This window comes from Phycodurus eques, chromosome 13 (genome assembly GCF_024500275.1).
Source record: "Phycodurus eques isolate BA_2022a chromosome 13, UOR_Pequ_1.1, whole genome shotgun sequence".
NCBI lineage: Eukaryota > Metazoa > Chordata > Actinopteri > Syngnathiformes > Syngnathidae > Phycodurus > Phycodurus eques.
In genome coordinates, this window is record NC_084537.1 from 9,128,830 (window position 1) to 9,148,432 (window position 19,603).

The window sequence follows — 19,603 nt, forward strand, 5'->3', positions numbered from 1 at the left end:
ATATAGCGCGTTTATGTTGGTGTGACACAGTCATCCATCTCCATTATGAAGACAAACGACAAAGACGGAGCTTCTGGGCCCGCAGGCAACGTAACTAATGAAGAATTAAGTCAATAAAAAGGACAGTAAAGAAAAAGACTTGCAGCAAGTCACAATGAATTGTAAGCGTGTGTGTGAGTGTGTACCATAAAGACACTTGACGACGTCCTCAGAAGGTTATAGAGGCTCGACGGTGGTTCAGGTGTCTCTCAGGGGACTCGTGTGGGCTCTTAAAGCTTTTCTCCTAGCAAACCTTTCATCTCTGTTGTGTCCAGGCAGAACACACACACACAAAAAAAAGAACCCGAGAGCTCCCAAAGGTGCCAGGGCAAAGAGGACCTTCCTTTTTAGAAATCTTAAAATGTTTCTGTTTGGGAGAAAAAGTTTGAAGTTAGGACTTTCTGCTCAATTTTTCCCCCAAAAGAAGTAATGGAAAGAGAATGAGTCCATTTCACGGTCAAATTAGCATGAGAGATAACAGACAAATATTAATTACCTTGGAGTATGTTACTAAAAGTTTCAAAGTAATTGTATATCAAAATATCAATCACTGGATCGAGTGATACACAAATAAAATGAGCCCTCGTTTGTAAGAAATTGATAAGGCTTGGATTAAAAAAAAAACAAAGAAAAACAAGGTGGTAAAAAGGACCTTGCACAAAACAATGAGAAAACACGATTTTGGCGGACCTTTGCTAAATCCACGGGCCCGAAATCTGGCACAGAAAAAAGGAAAGAAAATGGTGGCCATTTTTCTGGCTTTAGTAAAATACCTACTTGGAAGAGACAAAGATGTTAATTTTGTTTCAGGATTCAAATGACTAAGCTGGCAAAAGCATTCTGTTAGCATTTTTGGCTAACAAATTAACAACAGCAGAACATTAGTTTTCATGTCATACATGATATAACATATAATGTTAGCATTTTGCGCTAACACCAGCATAGCAATTAGTTTACACATGGACTTTATTTACCTTGGTGCACGCAAAGGTGTTGATATTTGAGGGTATCCAACGACTATGCAGACAATTACCAGCACGTAGCAAAACTTTAGCATTTTAATCTAACAACACCGTAGCATTATTTATTCATTCATTCATTCATCTTCCGTTCCGCTTATCCTCATTAGGGTCGCGGGCATGTTGGAGCTATCTTCGGGCAAGAGGCGGGGTACACTCTTAACGGGTCGCCAGCCAATCGCAGGGCACATATAAAAAAAACAACCATTCGCGCACACATTCACACCGAAGGACAATTTAGAGTCCTCAATCAACCGACCACGCATGTTTTTGGGATGTGGGAGGAAACCGGAGTGCCCGGAGAAAACCCACCCAGGCACAGGGAGAACATGCAAACTCCACACAGGCGGGGCCGGGATTTGAACCCCAGTCCTCAGAACTGTGAGGCAGACGTGCTAACCAGTCGTATACCGTGCCTCCAGCATAGCATTATTTTACAAAAAATAAAAATAGTATGTTGTTAACCTGTAAAGAGACAAAGGTGTTGATTTTTTGAGGGATTCAAACAAATATGCAGACAACTGCATAGCATAAAATTAGCATTTTGAGCTAACGAGCTACCAACGTCATAGCATTACTGACATAAAAATGCTCACCCATTAGTCTGTGTGTATAATATAAATAAATAAAGAAGCCACACAAGCATTTGACACCTCTTTTATTTGGCGGCCTCTCCGTTCACATGGGCCGTAAATCACAAACTGGTCCCCAGACAGGCTGCACACAATTGACTGGTTTATTAAAACACCATCAAAATTACTGCACTGATTTGAGAACAGATTTAAAAAAAAAAAAAAAAAAAAAAAAAAAAAAAAATGATTGAAAAACAATAAAACATTCAGGCTTTTTCTCCCTACCATGATCATTGAGAATTTAGCGCAAAATTTAACAGTGTAAAAAATAACTGTTGCCGTGTAAGGACTCGTGTGTGTGTGTGTGTGTGTGCATGTACATGTGGCATGTGAATAGTTGTGTGTCTGTGTGTCTTTCAGGCTCATCAGGTTAGTGGCTCATCAAAAAAAATTAAATACGCAACAGAAGTAAAAACAATCACAATTTTAGTGTTTCCCCACCCACACCCCTCCATTCTGAACACTTCCTGTCATACTGGAAAAAAACAAAGATTATTTACAAAATAAAAGCTATCATCATCAAAGCATTTGAGAATTTGCGAAAAAGTAGGTTAGCGTCACCAGATTTAAACGATCAGAGCTAAATGTGTAGCGACCTTGGGATTATGACGAAACTTTTACGATGTCTGAGGGGCTTGTCTCTTGTCTTGATTGCAGTTACAATGGCGATACACCCTTGACAACTTTAACAAAAGAAGTTTGATCAAGTCGGAAGCTAGCTCAATGTTGCCAACTTAAGAGAATTGAGTTATGCACGTAGCAATATCGTGATTACAGTCAAGTTTTAAAATGGAATGTCCCAGGAGTCTTTTCGTAAGAGTTGGCAGTGAAACTGACTTTTCTCTAGTTTTGATCGCAATTACCAATGGCGATACATCCTTCTCGACACTAAACAAGTTACATTGAAGTGGAAGCTAGCCTCGCTAACGGGTTTCTTTTACCTCATTTTTAAGAACGCTTAAGGGAACCTTGATAAAAATTACATTTGTGATTATGGCCAAGTTTTTACGATTTAACGTCTGAGGGTTTTTTCGTAAGCATTCACAACGGAACCGACTTGTCTCCCGTGATCATTAACAATTTCACAAAATAAGCCTGGTCAAAAAGGAAACTAGCCTCACTAAGCATCAAGCACCATCGTAACAGCAATGGAACTAATGAATCTCTTGTTTTGATCGTGGTTACCATGGCGATGCAGTTTTCTCCACACGGAATAAGTTGTATCAAAGCGGAAGGTAGCGTCGTCGCTAATGCAGTTTCCCTTACGTTGTTTTTATGAAAGTTTAACAGTACCGTGATTAACTCAAAGACATTGACATTATGGTTAAATTTTTATGATTTAACATCTGAAGTGTTTTTCGTAAACAAAATGGAACTAACTCATCTCGCGTTTTGATTTTAGTAACCATGGTGATGCATCCTTAATGATTTCACAAAAGTGGTCAAAGAGGAAACTAGCCTTGCTAAACATCAAGTTACATCACGACTGTGAGGTTCAGACGATTAAACGTCAGAGGGGTGTTTTCGTAAAAACGTAAAGGAGTTGAGTTGTCTCGTTTTGATCATGGTTCCCATGGCGATACAGCCATCACAATTTCTCGAAATAAGACAAAGCCGAAGCTAGCCTCCCGAAAGTAAGAGTGATTATGGTGAAGTTTTTACGATTTAACTAACAAGGGGTCTTTCGTAAAAGTTTTGGACTTGATCGTGGTTACCATGGCGATACATCCTTCACAATTTCCCAAAATAATTAAGATCAAAGTAGAAGCTAATCTTATTTCAGGTGCTTTTTGGAAAAGAATTAAAAGCGACATTGCAATTATGGTGAAGTCTTTTACAATTCTCCAGTAAAAACGCAGCCTTTTTGTCCTTTTCAACAAAGCTCCTTCCAACCTTCATGAGCGACCAATCGGGAAGCCTGTCACTTGCAGCAAAAAAATTAAATAAAATAAAAATAAAAAAGTAACGTCCCCCTGGTAGTGCGTTCACAGAAAGCAGGGATTTTAACGTTTTGTTCTAGGCTTCAGAAAGCAATGCATTATTACAGTAAATTATACAAAATATTTCCGAAAAACATTTTTGCTGTATATGCGTAACAGTTATGCTAGTAATGGTAAACAAAGCTGTTGAGAACAGTGAGCAGCACTTTTTCCTGTGAAAATTGTTAGCTAGCTTCAAAGACCATTTGGCCGTCGCCATCCGGAATTTGTTGTCATTCAAATGTTTTGTTGATGCTCAAAATTCCTTCCATTAGCGTTGATTTTTCAGGATCAAAGTCGCTCCCCAGGCGATGGGGAATATTCGCAGGCGGTGGTCTACCTTCACACGCGTCGAAACATTTCAAACGCCTCCTTCATCCTTTTGATTCACAAAGACAGCGGCAGCGTGAATGTCGCTGCTTTAAAAAATGTTAAACGCTCCATTCAAGGCGCGGCAATAACAAAGGTGACAGAGAGCAGGGAGATGGAATAAAATGAATACAGAAGTAGCCACACGACCAGAATAGTGAAATAAATATTTCTTATCTTCTTGTTTTTAAAGCCACTCATCCTCCGGCCTGGCCACTCGGAGAAATGTTTGGAGGAAAGTAGGGGAGGGGGGGATTTGAGGGCGGGGGCTTTATGTGAAGCTCTGGAGAGGCTGGCTGACCCGCATGCAGGCCCAGTAGAAGGCCCGGGCCAGGGTCACCAACACCAGAAGCAGAAGAACGGCCCACGAGGCGTAAATGCCAGGGTAGGTCTCAGCTTTCAGCCACGTGCCAGCCTAAAGAGACAAGGGTGGTATGTCAGGAGGTTTCCCATAGCAGAGTGAAATTTAATAGCGATGGCTATCATGCCAAAAAAGACACGGTAAAGGTCTGCCATTTTGGTTCGAAAGTGCCCTTTTTGGGTGATTTGGGTTATTTCCCAGGGTCCTTCTCAAAAATTATTTTCACATAAGAACATAAAATTTAAAAGCAATTCTTTCATGAGCAGAAACACAAAAATGTCTCAAGAGGCCATACGTGAGAAGACACACAAAGTCTGCCATTTTGGTTTGAAGAGGCCATTTTAGGCTCATTTTGGCCATTTCCCTTGGACCTTAAAGCCATACTCAGAACTAGTTTCACATAAGACCGGGAAATCTACAAGCAATGTCTATCATGATTAGAACCACAAATAAGTCTCAACAACCCATGCCTGAAAAAAACATTAAGTCTTATTTTGTTTCAAAGCGGCCATTTTAAGGCAACTGAGGGGGTTTGTAAAATGCAAATTCCAAGAGATTCTGTCATACTGCTTATAAGATACTCAAAAAGAGAATTTCAAATCAGAACATGAAATTTAATAAGCCTCGTTTATCATGAGTAGAACCACAAAAAAGTCTCAAGAACAAAAAGCCATTTTGATTTGAAGCATCCATTTTAGGGTGATATTGGTCATTTTAAGGGGTCCTTCAAAAGCTAACTTCTTCTACAGATTTTGTATGACTGCTACTATGATACTAAACAAACAGCTCAACGTAAAAAAATATTAATAGCAAGGTATGTTGTGAAGAGATGCGTAAAAAGTATCCAAAACCCGACAAGAGGTTTTGGTCCAAAGTGAGCAATTTTAGGGTCGATTTAAACCATTTGCAAGAGTCCTTCAAACACAAACTTGTCCTAGACAGTTTCAAACTTCTGCTGCATATTTGGTTCCATATGCATTTTGAGTAATCATTGAAGCCCTTCGTCTGATTTTGACAAAACAGACCACCACTCGAATTCCACTTGATGAAAGCAACCACACGACAGCAGCATGGGGAGAATGCTAACAACTACTCAGCAGTTTTGTGCTCCGATAGCGCCCTCAGCTGGCCATCAAGAACAATGCATTCAATTATTTTAAACTTTTATTAATCATGTTGAGACAAAAGTGCTATTTGCAAGTATGCAAAGACAGTTTAATCCAGATGGAATCCAGGTTGCACATTTAGTCACAATCCAAAATGCAACGTGAAATCCCATGTTTGTTATCTATCAGTTTTTATATTTATTTAATTATCTATTTGTACACGGTCTGTAAAAGCAGTCTTTTGTTTTTTATTTTTTTTACACATTTTCCCATGTCTGTGGTGATTTGAAAAAGGCAGAAAAACATCAGATTTTACAGGCACATCTTGACCAAATCTGATAAGATTTGATGCCATTTTCGAATGGCATAGTCTACAATCACAACTTTAAACACAAAGTTGTCATATGTTGATATGACTGATGTTTTTTTTTTTTTTTAAACTTACAATTAGGCCAGCAGTGGAGATGCAGAACAGCAAGCAGAGCAGAAAACACCACAAGCTCCTCCTCCTGGGATACCGCTGACCAATGGAGGAGCTGCAAGGAAGACAAAGAAGTTGAGGATGTTTGCAAAAACGATTATCCCATTATTATTAAAAAAAATAGTGTTTTTGTTAGACTACGATGACAATAAAAGGATGTTATCGCTGCAAAACATCTGTTTGGGCAGTACAAAAAAAAAGCAATATGGACAAGTTTTTCATTTGAGGCTGAAAAAGATGCTCCATTCAAGTTAACTGGTAAATTTCAGGCCTCGCACCAGGAAAAGTGCAGAAAAATGTGACTTAATGATGGCATTATCGACCTTGACTTTACTGAGATGTAGTAATGTGATGCACAATATACATTTATGAAAAAAAAAATGCATTTTTGCATTATATTAAAATATATTAAAATTATATGAAAAATACACAAATATTTGAAAAAATAGAGTAAAAATATAAAAATAGTGGGAAAAATAAAACAACAATACAAGAAAATAAAAAAGATCTAGTAGTAAAAATACCATGAGAAAAATATTTGGAAAAATACAAAAAGGATTTGACAAAATAATACCAACATATTAGGAAAAAGATATAAAAATATTAAACAAAATTTGACATCTCTGGTGTCAAATATTGAAATTAGAAAAAATATATATATTTAAAAATAAAATATTGGACAAGAATTACTAAAATAAAAAAAATTAAAATACTATGAAAAAAATCTATTAGGAACAAAATACAAACCATAGGAAAAATATTTAATTTTAACAATAAATGACTACTCACACTTTCCTGCAGTGCGGGCATCTGGCAAGCGTCCGGTCTGTGAACTCTGTCCACTGTAAGCACAAAACATTCCGACAATGGTTTTTTCTCGATTATACAAAGAAGTCTATGTACAAGTAGTAAGTCAGATGCTCCAGACCCTTGGTAATGACTACCCAAACAAAGTAAAGCTTGCCATGTGTGAGCACACCCTTAAGTGCTTGAGCGTGGTACGAACCGCTCACACTAACTTTTATTTTTTTTCCGTTTTCATTGTTCCTGCTTGTTTTTGAGCACTCACACTAACGCTTCCCAGATAAAATTGGCTTAACTTACCAAACTATCCAGATCTCTGGTGTCAAGTGTGCTTGACCACAGTACAGCTTTCGTTCTGCGAGTGTGCCCTTTGTTAATAATGCATAATCAAGTGTGCCATACTTGAGCATGGAAAAGAGCGCTCACACTAACAGTCTTTCAATGTGTTATTTTCTGTGTCACGTATGCTTGAGTACGATACGTCTTGCTTGTTGTAAGCGTGCCCTTAGTGCTTGAGCATGGCATGAAGCACTCACTACTGCTGCTATAGGATTAAAATGGGTTTGACTCACCAAACAAGACTTTTGGTGACAAGGATGCTTGAACATGGTACTGCGTGCTTTGTTGAAGCTTGCCATTAGTTAAAAATGAATAAATACAGTAAGTGTAGCATGCCTGAGCTCTATATCAGTGGTTCTTAACTTGGGCTGGGTTGAACCTCAGGGGTTCGTCAGTCTCAGGGTTTCGGCGGAGGACGAGACAGACACACAGTGTATGCATGCGTCTGCCCGTTAAAATTATTTTCACGCCACACTTAACAGGACGCAGAATCCCGTTGACGAACACTTTGAGTATGTGCTGCAAGTGTTTGTGGTCGGAACACCATGTGGTGTCGCAGTTGAAAAATAGCGCCAAAAATATTATATAAAGATTATTGCCAGTTCCCTTTGTGGTTGTACGGCATTGTGTGCAACAGTATGCAGCACAATGTGCGGGTATCCTTGTTATTTTGGTTCGCGTGCTGTCCACAAACATGGAATGCACTGACACTTTGCCCCTACTAGCATAGCAATGCCAGAGGCACGCAGCTCAGGGAGGAGTGTTGTATCGACCTATTGTTCAAATCTACGACAGCAATAGACCAACTAGTGGAAAAAGCATCCGTGCTACTTCAACCACTTGCAAATAGGTGTAAGCTTGCATCGGACATATCTTAGCAAACAATCCTTTTTGAGGATTGTAGACATAAAAACAAAGAAAAGGGAGTGATTTTGTTGTGAAAATGATATGAGAGTGGCACTTTCCAAGGTGAAAGGCAACAGCAAAATTCACATTTATTTACAGTATATTTTCATTGAACCATATTTTTTTGTGTGTGTGAAATTCATGTTTTGTTAGTTTTGTTCTTTGAACACTAATTGATTAAATGTATACTTATTTTGAATTTGAAATAAACCATGTTTTATTTTTCCACATAGAAAGAGTGCCGTGAATGTTCTTATGAAACTTGCGGGGTTCAGTACCTCCAACAAGGTTAAGAACCACTGCTTTGTAGAAATAAAATTGGCTTGACTAACCAAACAATGCAGACTTCTGGTGCCAAAAGCGCTTGAGCACAGTTCAGCTTGCAATATTTGAGAGCGTCTTTCATGAACAATGCATAAATAAGTGTACCATGCTTGAGCACCACATAAATGATGATGGCTTGACTAGCCCAAAACAATTTGACATTTTTGCAGATTTATTAGAAAATAAAAAATAAAATATCACACAGCCATAAGTACTTTGGTTAGTATTTAGTAGAAGCACCCTTTTGAGCTAATACAGCCATGAGTCTTTTTGGGAATGATGCAACAAGTTTTTCACACCTGGATTGGGGGAACCTCTGCCATTCCTCCTTGCAAATCCTCTCCAATTCTGTCAGGTTGGATGGTGAACGTTGGTGGACAGCCATTTTCAGGTCTCTCTAGAGCTGCTCAATTGTGTTTAAGTCAGGGCTCTGGCTGGGCCATTCAAGAACAGTCACAGAGCTGTTCTGAAGCCACTCCTTCGTTATTTTAGCTGTGTGCTTAGGGTCATTGTCTTGTTGGAAGGTGAACCTTCGGCCCAGTCTGAGGTCCTGAGCATTCTGGAGAAGGTTTTCGTCCAGGATATCCCTGTACTTGGCCACATTCATCTTTCCTTCGATTGCAACCAGTCGTCCTGTCCCTGCATGCTGCCACCACCATGCTTCACTGTTGGGACTGTATTGGACAGGTGATGACCAGTGCCTGGTTTTCTCTACAGATAACGCTTAGAATTAAAGCCAAAAAGTTCTATCTTGGTCTCATCAGACCAGAGAATCATATTTCTCACCATGCTGGAGTCCTTCAGGTGTTTTTTTTTTTTAGCAAACTCCATGTGGGCTTTCATGTGTCTTGCACTGAGGAGAGGCTTCCGTCAGGCCACTGTGCCATAAAGCCCCGACTGGTGGAGGGCTGCAGTGATTGTTGACTTTCCAGAACTTTCTCCCTTCTCCCAACTGCATGTCTGGAGCTCAGCCACAGTGATCTTTGGGTTCTTCTTTACCTCTCTCACCAAGGCACTCCTCCCCCGATTGCTCAGTTTGGCTGGACGGCCAGTTCTAGGAAGGTCCCAAACTTCTTCCATTTAAGGATTATGGAGGCCACTGTGCTCTTAGGAACCTTAAGTGCATCAGAATTTTTTTGTAACCTTGGCCAGATGTGTGCCTTGCCACAATTCTGTTTCTGAGCTCTTCAGGCAGTTCCTTTGACCTCATGATTCTCATTTGCTATGCACTGTGAGCTGTAAGGTCTTATATAGACAGGTGTGTGGCTTTCCTAATCAAGTCCAGTCAGTATAATCAAACACATCTGGACTCCAATGAAAGTGTAGCGCCATCTCAAGGATGATCAGAAGAAATGGACAGCACCTGAGTTAAATATGAGTGTCACAGCAAAGAGTCTGAATACTTATGGCTGTGTGATATTTCATTTCTTCTTTTTTAATAAATCTGAAAAAAATTTCAACAATTCTGTTTTTTTCTGTCAATATGGGGTGCTGTGTGTACATTAAGGAGGCAAAAATGAACTTAAATTATTTTAGCAAATGGCTGCAATATAATAGAGTGAAAGATATAAGGGGGTCTGAATACTTTCCATACCCATTGTATACCGAGCATAATTTCAGTTTCGATGAAGACGAATGCTCGTTGGTGCCAATGGAAATGTTGGCAAGCGTCAGCTCACTAATTATCCGGTGAAAAAAATGGCCACTCGGGCGCTTCGGAGAGCAGCATGACGGTCGTTAAATTAAGGACGCGAGCAGCCACGGGGACCAGTGGACGATAAATTGCTGTGTAAATGAGAAGGAATTACGTGTTTAGTGGACTTTGCGTGGATGGGAACAAATGACCAATAAAAAGAGTGCTGGAGGAGGTACACTTGTCAGCAGTAGGAAAAGGTATACGCAGACCTTTTTCTTCTTCTTCTTCATTTGTATGTGGAGCACAGACAAATTTATCAGGCCATCGGTGACAAGATGATCAGTGCAACAGATCCCGGGGCACAGATTAGTACTCGTGTTCTCCACCCAGACAGACGGAGCCGCGCTGAATGCTAAACAAGCGCCACAGCCAACGTTTTTGTATTACCACCTCAGAGGACGAAGTTTCTGTAGTCATTTTGTTTATTAGCAGGATTACGGGGGGGGGGAGCCAAAAAATTAAACTATGGCATAGTTACATTTTGGTGTAAATGCAGAATACAGTGTGGCTCCAGGGGTTTATGTGTGATCATTTAATTTTTTTATTGCATTTTTTAATTTATTTTTAAAAGTACTTTTTGGGTAATGTGTAGCTATTCCAAATATTTTAATACACGTTTTTAAATTTCTTTTTAATCTGGAGGTTTTCTTTTTAAAAAAGTCAAAATATTCTTTTGAAAAACATATTCATTGAAAATGTTTCTCAAATAATAATGATATTTAGTTAAAAATATTGTAATTATTATTATTATTATTATTATTATTTTAAGGAAAAATATATAACAAATATTTTAAATGTCATATTGCAAATTAAGTGACATTTTGTATCCTAAATTATCCTTAAAAATGACATTTTAAAAACAATTTATGTCATCATATATTTTCAGAAATTTGAAACATCATACATTTTCAGAAATTTCACGACTAAGGACTAAGTTATATTTATTATTTAACAATAATTTACATATGGTCAAATATTTTTTTGGGGTGAATATTTTAAATTAATGTATTTGTGTCAATTTGGTTTTAACTTAAATAATTTAAATTAAATATTTTAAAGACACTTAATATTTTTAAATAAAAATGAAATTACATGATATTTTTATAAATATTTAAATTTTATTTATATTTCAAAATGTATTTCAACAATATTTTTGCAAATATTGTAAAAGAAAAAAAGTAATATTTTGTATGTCCATGTGTTTGGTGGGCAACAGGTGGACACATAAGTTCTGCTCAAACTTGGCATAACAAAAAAAGTAAAAAAGAAAACACAAAACAAAACAAACAAAATCATAAAGGTAGTATATTAATAATTTGACAAGACCCAAGCCTGGAGACCTCTCATGCTAAGCTAACTAGTGTAATGTTAAAACTAAGCAAATCTGAATGAAAGTGTTTGAAAAACACGCGCAACAGACAGCGTACCAGGAAGGTGTTGCTGCAATGTCCGCAGGAGACGCGGGCGCCGGCGGGCTGGGGGTCAGGACTGGCCGGACCGGGATGAACCGGACCCAGGTTGATTATCCGCTTACTGCAAACACACACACAGAGATAGTGAAAAATTAAGCTAAGATGCAGAACAAGACACCCCCCCCCCCCAAATGTTTTATTTGTCACAATATGGCTGCCTTAATGTTCACATTTACACATTCTCTCATTTGCTCCCATTCATATGGGCACGTGCACACACAGACAGTGCGAGAGAGGGTAATGCGAGTACCAGTACGGCCTGGGACACGCGATCCGCTGGGAGGTGACCTTGCAGATGAGCAGACAGTTACAGGGACAGCGTACATACTTCTTTCCAGCCGGAGCGTTCTTGATGGGCTGCGCACAGAAAGGAACTCCTCACTTCACATGGACATCACAACCACAGTATAAAAGAGCGTGACAGGGGCAGGGAAAGCCATGAAGTTTGATGGCTCATTTTATGTTAAATTTTTAAACATTGCAAATTGTATTTTCAGAATATCTGTAAAAAAAAAAAAAAGTTTAATGTATTTCTGTTGGAAGAAAAATTGACTTCTACTCTCCAGTGTCTCCAGATTGGAACTGAGCTCTTTTTTTGCTGCAGGGTGAAAAAACAAAAACAAACAAACAAACAAAAAACAACTTGAACAATGCGATCATGTCAGCAGCTTCTCCGACAAAGTGTCAACAGTGCACTTTTGCTGCTGGTAAAAGAACACGATCACACACAAGCAATTTAGATTCACCTGCAACAACACACAGTGGAGCGCAGACCTCCACCGACCCAAACCAATGCTACCATATTTTCTAGTAGAGTGGCCAGCGGGGTTTTTATTTATTTATTTATTTATTTATTTATTTTTTACAAATCTAACTGTCAAGACCTTTTTTTTTTTTTTTTGGTTCAAGCTATCATTGTGTGTGATATCACATGAGACTTCACCCCAGTGAGCATCATCAGGACCAACTGCCTTTCCATTTTTCATCCTCTTTAATGCCTTTCTAACTTCCCCCTTACTAATCATTGCCACTTCCTGGTCCACCACACTTGCCTCTTCTACTCTCTCTCATTTACCTCATTCATCAACTCCTCGAAGTATTCTTTCCATCTCGCTAGCACACTGCTGGCACCAGTCAACATATTTCTATCTCTATCCTTAATCACCCTAACCTGCTGCACATCCTTCCCATCTCTATCCCTCTCTGTCTGACCAGCCTGTATAGATCCTTTTCTCCTTCTTTAGTGTCCAACCTGCCATACATGTCATCATATGCCTCTTGTTTGGCCTTTGCCACCTCTACCTTTGCCCTGTGTCGCATCTCAATGTATTCCTTTCGCCTCTCCTCGGTCCTCTCAGTGTCCCATTTCTTCTTAGCTAACCTTTTTCCTTGTATGATTTCCTGTACTGTGAAGTTCCACCAACAAGTCTCCTTCTCTTCTTTCCTGCCAGAAGATACACCAAGTACTCTCCTGCCTGCCTCTCTGACCACCTCGGCTGCAGTGGTCCAGTCTTCTGGAAGCTCCTCCTGTCCACCGAGAGCCTGTCTCACCTCTTCCCGAAAAGCTGCACAACACTCGTCCTGTCTCAGCTTCCACCACATGGTTCTCTGCTCTGCCTTTGTCTTCCTAATCTTCCTCCCCACCACCAGAGTCATTCTACACACCACCATCCTATGCTGTCTAGCCACACTCTCCCCTACCACTACCTTACAGTCGGTAACCTCCTTCAGATGATATCGTCTGCACAAAATGTAATCTACCAGCGTGCTTCTACCTCCGCTCTTGTAGGTCACCCTATGTTCGTGCCTCTTCTGGGAGAAAAGTGTTCACTACAACCATTTACATCCTTTTTGCAAAGCTTACCACCATCTGTCCCTCTAAATTCATTTTCCTGGATGCCGAACTTATCCATCACTTCTTCATCACCCCTATTTCCTTCACCAACATGTCCATCACAATCTGCACCAATCACAACTCCCTCTCTATATCTGGGATGCTCAGAACTACTTCATCTAGCTCCTTCCAGAATTTCTCCTTCACCTCTTAGGTCACATCCTAAGATTCTAGGCTCTGTGCTTTCCTCTTCTCTTTCTGCCGAAGAACCCGCTTTCCACCTCTTCTTCTTCGACTCCGACCCACAGTAGCTGAATTTCCAACGGCGCTGGAGGTGGACGTTCTTAACCCGGGCCACGACCGATCCGGTATGGAATTCTTTGGATGAACGCTCATATTTGTTTGGCAAAGTTTTAAGCCGGATGCCCTTCCTGACGCAACCCTCTGCATTTATCCGGGCTTGGGACCGGCCTACAGTTTGCACTGGCTTGTGCCCCCCATAGGGCTGCATTAAATACATTTTATTGAACAATTTTTATAAAATGCCAAATTACTGCTACAATGCACTTTGTTAGCTTTGAGTTTATTTTTTATTTTTTTACCCCCTTCCCTTTTGGGATTTTACTTTAGTTCTCCTGATACAGTAAACAAGCTCTGTAAACAGTCAATTCCCCCCACAGCAAGTTTTACCCCAGTATTAAGTTGCATCAACTTCCACAGAAATATTAGCGACCATATTAGCAGTTACCATGAAAAAGAAAATCCTTTTGTCAAAATACAAACCTTGATTACGGCAGACTTTTAGATTCGTCAATTGGAATCAAACGGTTTTACTGCCACCAACATATATTGTCAAGTACATGGAAGAGGGTCTGGTCCAAGTTGTCTCTGAATATCAAGTCTGTAAATCACTTTAAAGACTAAAAGATCCCTGGAGAATGCATTGGATTTGAGATTAGCACATCTTTTCAGTAGAAGAGAAATTTTTTATATGTATATGTATGGTGTAAACAGTGTGGGTCACGGTAGGTAGTAGAACGTGTGCGTGAGAAAAGATGATGCAGTTCCTGGAGTGAATAAGGACTGCCATATAAAAAAACAAAAAAACACTGACATTCAACTCAAGCCATGCAGTGAGTCAGCGTCGCTCACAGTGCGTTACTTCGATGTAAACCTGTAAATACATGAATTTGCCTTCAAAAGGCCTGTTTCAGATTCATTGCTTATATTGTTACAGAACACATTCTGTGGTTCTTGAAAGATCTGTCAAAAATGCGCTAAAACAGCTGGCAATATGGGGAAGTCTGCTTTGAAAACAGCGTGCAGTGAATGACTTAAGAATGTTGAAATGCTACTTGAAACATGTTCACTTCAAGTTTTTACGATGGCGACATGACCGTCTGAGCCTGGAATGGAGTGATTGACTTCACATTATTCCCTATGGGACTAATTAGTCATGTTAGCTAGATGTTTTTTTTCTTGGGAGAGTTTAGGACCTACTGTGGCCTCGTTGCACACGCCACACTTGACCACGTGCTGATGGATTTTGCCTTCCACTGAGATGAGACTCTGGCACACGCGGCAACTGATAACGGGCGCGCTGCCGCTCTCGGGCGAGGTGAGGGGCGAGTACGGAGGCGGGTCCTCGCCAAGAAGCACTGACGGCTGCGTGGGGCTGGGGAAGGGCGGGAAGCCTTGAATGGGGTAAGAAAACAAAACAAAAAAAACAATACTGATAATAATGCCAAATATGCATTTTACAATGAATATGTATTATTGAGTCAAAAACATAATGTAAAATCTAATAGGAAAGCAGTAGTTAATTTTACAGGTTGCATACCCGCCAGCATCCTCACACTTACGTACATTTTTCCATTTTTTTTAATTTCAACAAAAGTATTTGTAATATCAACTTGGTTGTCATAACATTTTGACTTTACTCTTGTAATATTTTTTTTTCTTGTAAGATTAAATTTTTTCCTCTCTCAAGCAAATTTTTCCTTTCAGTATATTACAACTTATTCCTCGCTATGCCACAATTTGGTTCTCTTAAACCTGCAATCCACAACTTTGCGGACGGAGGGACGGGCCTTCCTATACGTGTAAATATTCTCAACTTGTGTGCGTGTGTGTGAATATCTTAAAAAGTGAGTTACGCTTGTTTAAAAAATAAATGTGCGTGCCCGCTTATCCACAAACACACCAACAATTCACAACCAGAATAAAATATTTACAAATGATAAGTCATGATAAATGCACACACAACATTAAAAAAACTGTGTAAACCGTGGCTATATTTGTGGATTTGAAAAACGTGTGTAAATCACAGATATATTTGTGGATCTGAAAAAGATGTGAATCACAGATATATTTGTGAATCTGAAAAACACGTGTAAATCGCGGATATATTTGTGTAAATAAATTTGAGACACCGGCAATGAGGAGAAGTGGAACGGAAAATGAATGAATGAATGAATTTTGAGACAAATCTCTCCCCATAGAAATGAGGCATATTGCCGACCAATGGGCAGTGTGGGGCTGTAAAACGCTCACTAAAAATATTATTTTTTGTTTCTGTAGCATTAAAAACTCATACAATAATTACTGTGTAAATGAAAACAATGATCAAAATTGCCACAAACGAACAGCTACCTCTTTTCGAGGAGTGGTTGGCTTCCAGCACCGGTGTGGGTGATCACGTGGTCATGACCCAGCACTCCTCTCGTCCTTGCTGATCTGCTTTTATTGCTTTTGTTGATCCGTATGTCATTCCTTTCAATGTGTGTGTGTGTAAGTTAACTTGATAATGACCCAGCGATGTTGTTTGCGAGAACTTGTATCCACTTGAGTATATCGTAACACGCTTAACCAACTGTCAAGACGAACGGACATCAATCGCCGGTGACATACAGCTGAGGTCCGGAGACGTGACACGAAACGCATGATGGAGATGGACAAAGAGGAAGAGCTGGATGGCAGGCGAAAAACTTCATCCACGATTTTTCTTCTTATAAAATTATTTTTCCCTTCATAATTTTACAACTTCTTTAAATACCACAACTTGGTTGCTGTAAAATTACAAATATATTCTCAGAAATGTTGACTTTATTCTTGTAAAATTAAAAAATCATCAAAACTTGACTTTATTCTTTCCCAGTAAAATGACGTTTTTTTCCCTCTCTCCAGTTACCTTATAATATTTCGACTTATTTCTTGTAATGACAACTTTGTTCTCGTAAAAGTGCATTCTTGTAATCTTTGAACTTTTTTGTATAATTGGATTGTTCTTATATATACACATTCTCCCCTTCCTCTTCAGTCACTTTTTTCCCCCAGCATAGTACAAATCATTCTTGTAATTTCACAACTTGGCTCTTGTAAAAGAAGAAAATTTTCTTATAACATTTCTAATTTGTTCTTGTTAAATTAGATTAATTTCTCTCACATTCACACGTTACCACAACTCGGTCCTGATAAAATTTTGTCTATTGTTGTAAAATTAGATTTTTCTTCTTGTAAAAAAACTTTTTTCTCCTCGAGTTAAATTTTTCCCTCATGACATTATGACTTATCTCCCTTAATACCACAATTTGGTTCTTGTACAAATTCTGACTCAAGCAGTAGTAAACATCAGTGACAATACAATGATTTTGTACAACTGGACTGCAAAAAAAATAAAGTCTCAGTTCCCATGACAAGTTCACCGCTTCATGATTAACAAGCTAATAAGATTTGGTCTCGAGTTCGACTTTCTGAAAGCAGCTTTTGCAAGGAAAACACTCCTGGAATGCTGAGAGGGGAAATCCAACCAATCAGGCTGTACATGTTTAAAATTGGTGAATCAAACGTATCATTGATTTATGTTTTTGATTTGATTAAATAAAACGGAATATTTGCATTTAATAGACAATTAGACGAGGTCTTAAGATGACAAACATTACATGGACGTGATATGACCTCTGAACACAACCCTTCGTAATCAACCTTTCAAAGGCCAGGTCTGCTCGGACCCGCCCCACCGCCGTCTTTCGATTGGCTGTGTTACAAGTCAATCAAACCAAATGTTCCTTGTGCTGCTTGCCATTGAGAAAGCACGTTTAGCGTAATTATGGTCGAATTAAGCGATGTTAAGCTCCTACAAATACGACCACTATGTTGGAATTAAATCTTAGCTAAGTCACGGTGATTCTAAGCTGCGAAGTTGACGTTTACAGAGCCTTTCAAGGCAGCTTTATGCCGGAAAATACTCTAGGAATGCTAAGAGGAGGATCCACCAATCAGACTGTATGTATGGCTGACTCCATATTACAACTTTAGGTTACTGATTTGACTGAAAATTAGTGAATATCCGTTAATATAGATGACAAGACGACGCTTTGAATATCTGTGATGACACCAACTGAAATTGAGAGGCAACCCTTTTCTCGTTAGCCCGCTATTGGCTACAGCCCCGCTTGGACCCGCCTTCCACAAGTCTTCCGATTGGCCGCGCGACGTGTCAATCAAAACAGGTGTTTCTCGCTTTTGCTAACCAGTGGACCAGTATAATTAGCTCAATTATGTTCGTTTGAAATGAAAATAAGCATTTTAAACACAACTAGCATATTTTACATGAATCTCAACTTCAACGTGGTCCTTGTATGTCGCCATTTTGACGCTTAACGAGCGTTTTGGGTTGATAAACAAGCGCTAGCTCGCGTGCTATTACAACAAGAGTGGTTAGCTGGCTAGACGTGGTGATGCGTTCAGGTCCTCCGAGAACATATAGTTAAACAGCACTTTCGATCTCCCCCTGGGACGAAGTCAAGAGACAGCCGAAAACTGACGTCCTCCACCGGGTTAAAAACAAGCACGACCGGCCGATTCTCCGTCACTGTCATAGCGTCGTGTTAGCAGTTTAGCATCCGGCTAGTTAGGGCGGAGGATGGTGAGCGCGAACGCAGCGGAGAGGCGGATACTCACTCTGCGGCTTGCCGGCCACACCGTAGGGCGCAGCGCCGGGCGACAGGCCGCCGTTGCCGCTGCCGAGAGCGCCGTCGCCCAGATCCGACAGGAGCGGGGACCTCTCGCCGTCCGCCATGCCGAGAGCAAAAGAGAGAGAGCCAGGCAATGAGGGAGGGAGGGAGGGAGGGGAGAGAGCGAGAGGAGCGCTTGCTTCAGGCGAGTGTGTGTTGTATTGTTGTGTCGGAAATGCGAGCGTCACATGACCACGCGGCCGCTGCTGCGGTAACGACGCGTGCGCATGCGCACAACCACCAGAACTGTGCTGGGTAATTTATAATCTTTTCTCCTCTAAAAGTTATTTTTCTTGGAAGGATGATGTGATATGATGGGTATTTAAGTATTCGGGCTACAATGAAAAGAAAAACGTTATCTTACAACATGTCATTTTTTTAAGAAAATCTCATTTTTTAGAGGATGGTCATATATTTGAGGAAAAAAGTTAAATATTTTTTAGATTTTTTTTAATATCATATTTGAGTAAAGTATTTCGAGGTAAAATCTGTGAATATTACAGGTCTTGAAGGATTAGGGCTACGCTTGGGAAAAATGTCATTTCACATAATCTTTCAAGAAAAAAAATCACATTTTTTAAAGAAATTATATTTTTTTTTAGAGCAAGGTCAAAAAAGTTGCATATGTTATGAAATTAAAGTCGTGTTTGAGAAAAAAAAGTTGAGTATTTTTAAGAAAGAAATAAGTATATTACAATATCTTTTAGAACGTCATACCTAAGAAAAAGTTTAATATTGTTTAGAAAAAAAAATTATTATAAGAAAAAAGTCCTTAGGTGAAAAAAGTTACACATTTAATTTATGAGTCTTGCGTTTTATTTTATGAGATGCCTGATGTGGGATGCAGTCGCAACATTGGTACACTAGGTGGGTCTAAAACGCTAAAACACTGACAATGTCATGGCGTTTAACATCATTATATGTGACAATGAGATGTGGTAAATAAAATCACTGGAGGACTGAGGTCCAAAAGTAATGGATTATGAAGCAATGCATGGCATGATAAAACAAATGGTTGAAACAATTTTAGAAAAATGTGGATAATTTATGGTTTTATATCCCCTGTAAAATATTTGAGAATTGTGGTGGAATAGAATTTTTGCAAAAATATGACTTTTGTATAACCAAGCTACCGATTAAGTTGTCCAAGTTTCAGCAGGTTCTCCTGGACTGGAAATTAATTTATAATCATACTTCACTTCGCACTCTGTTCCTATCTGGAATAAT

The 19,603-nt window shown here is 39.4% G+C and overlaps 1 protein-coding gene across 1 annotated transcript; it reads right to left on the minus strand.

The window, feature by feature from the left end:
• Positions 1 to 1,714: 1,714 nt before the first annotated feature.
• pip4p1a (phosphatidylinositol-4,5-bisphosphate 4-phosphatase 1a) lies at positions 1,715 to 18,589 on the minus strand. Its single transcript, XM_061694933.1, has 7 exons — positions 18,324 to 18,589; positions 14,862 to 15,055; positions 11,778 to 11,884; positions 11,483 to 11,588; positions 6,776 to 6,828; positions 5,951 to 6,041; positions 1,715 to 4,453 (listed from the first exon to the last, which is right to left on the minus strand). The coding sequence occupies exons 1-7, from the start codon at positions 18,439 to 18,441 to the stop codon at positions 4,310 to 4,312; spliced, it is 813 nt and encodes a 270-aa protein (XP_061550917.1). The 5' UTR covers positions 18,442 to 18,589; the 3' UTR covers positions 1,715 to 4,309.
• Positions 18,590 to 19,603: the final 1,014 nt, after the last annotated feature.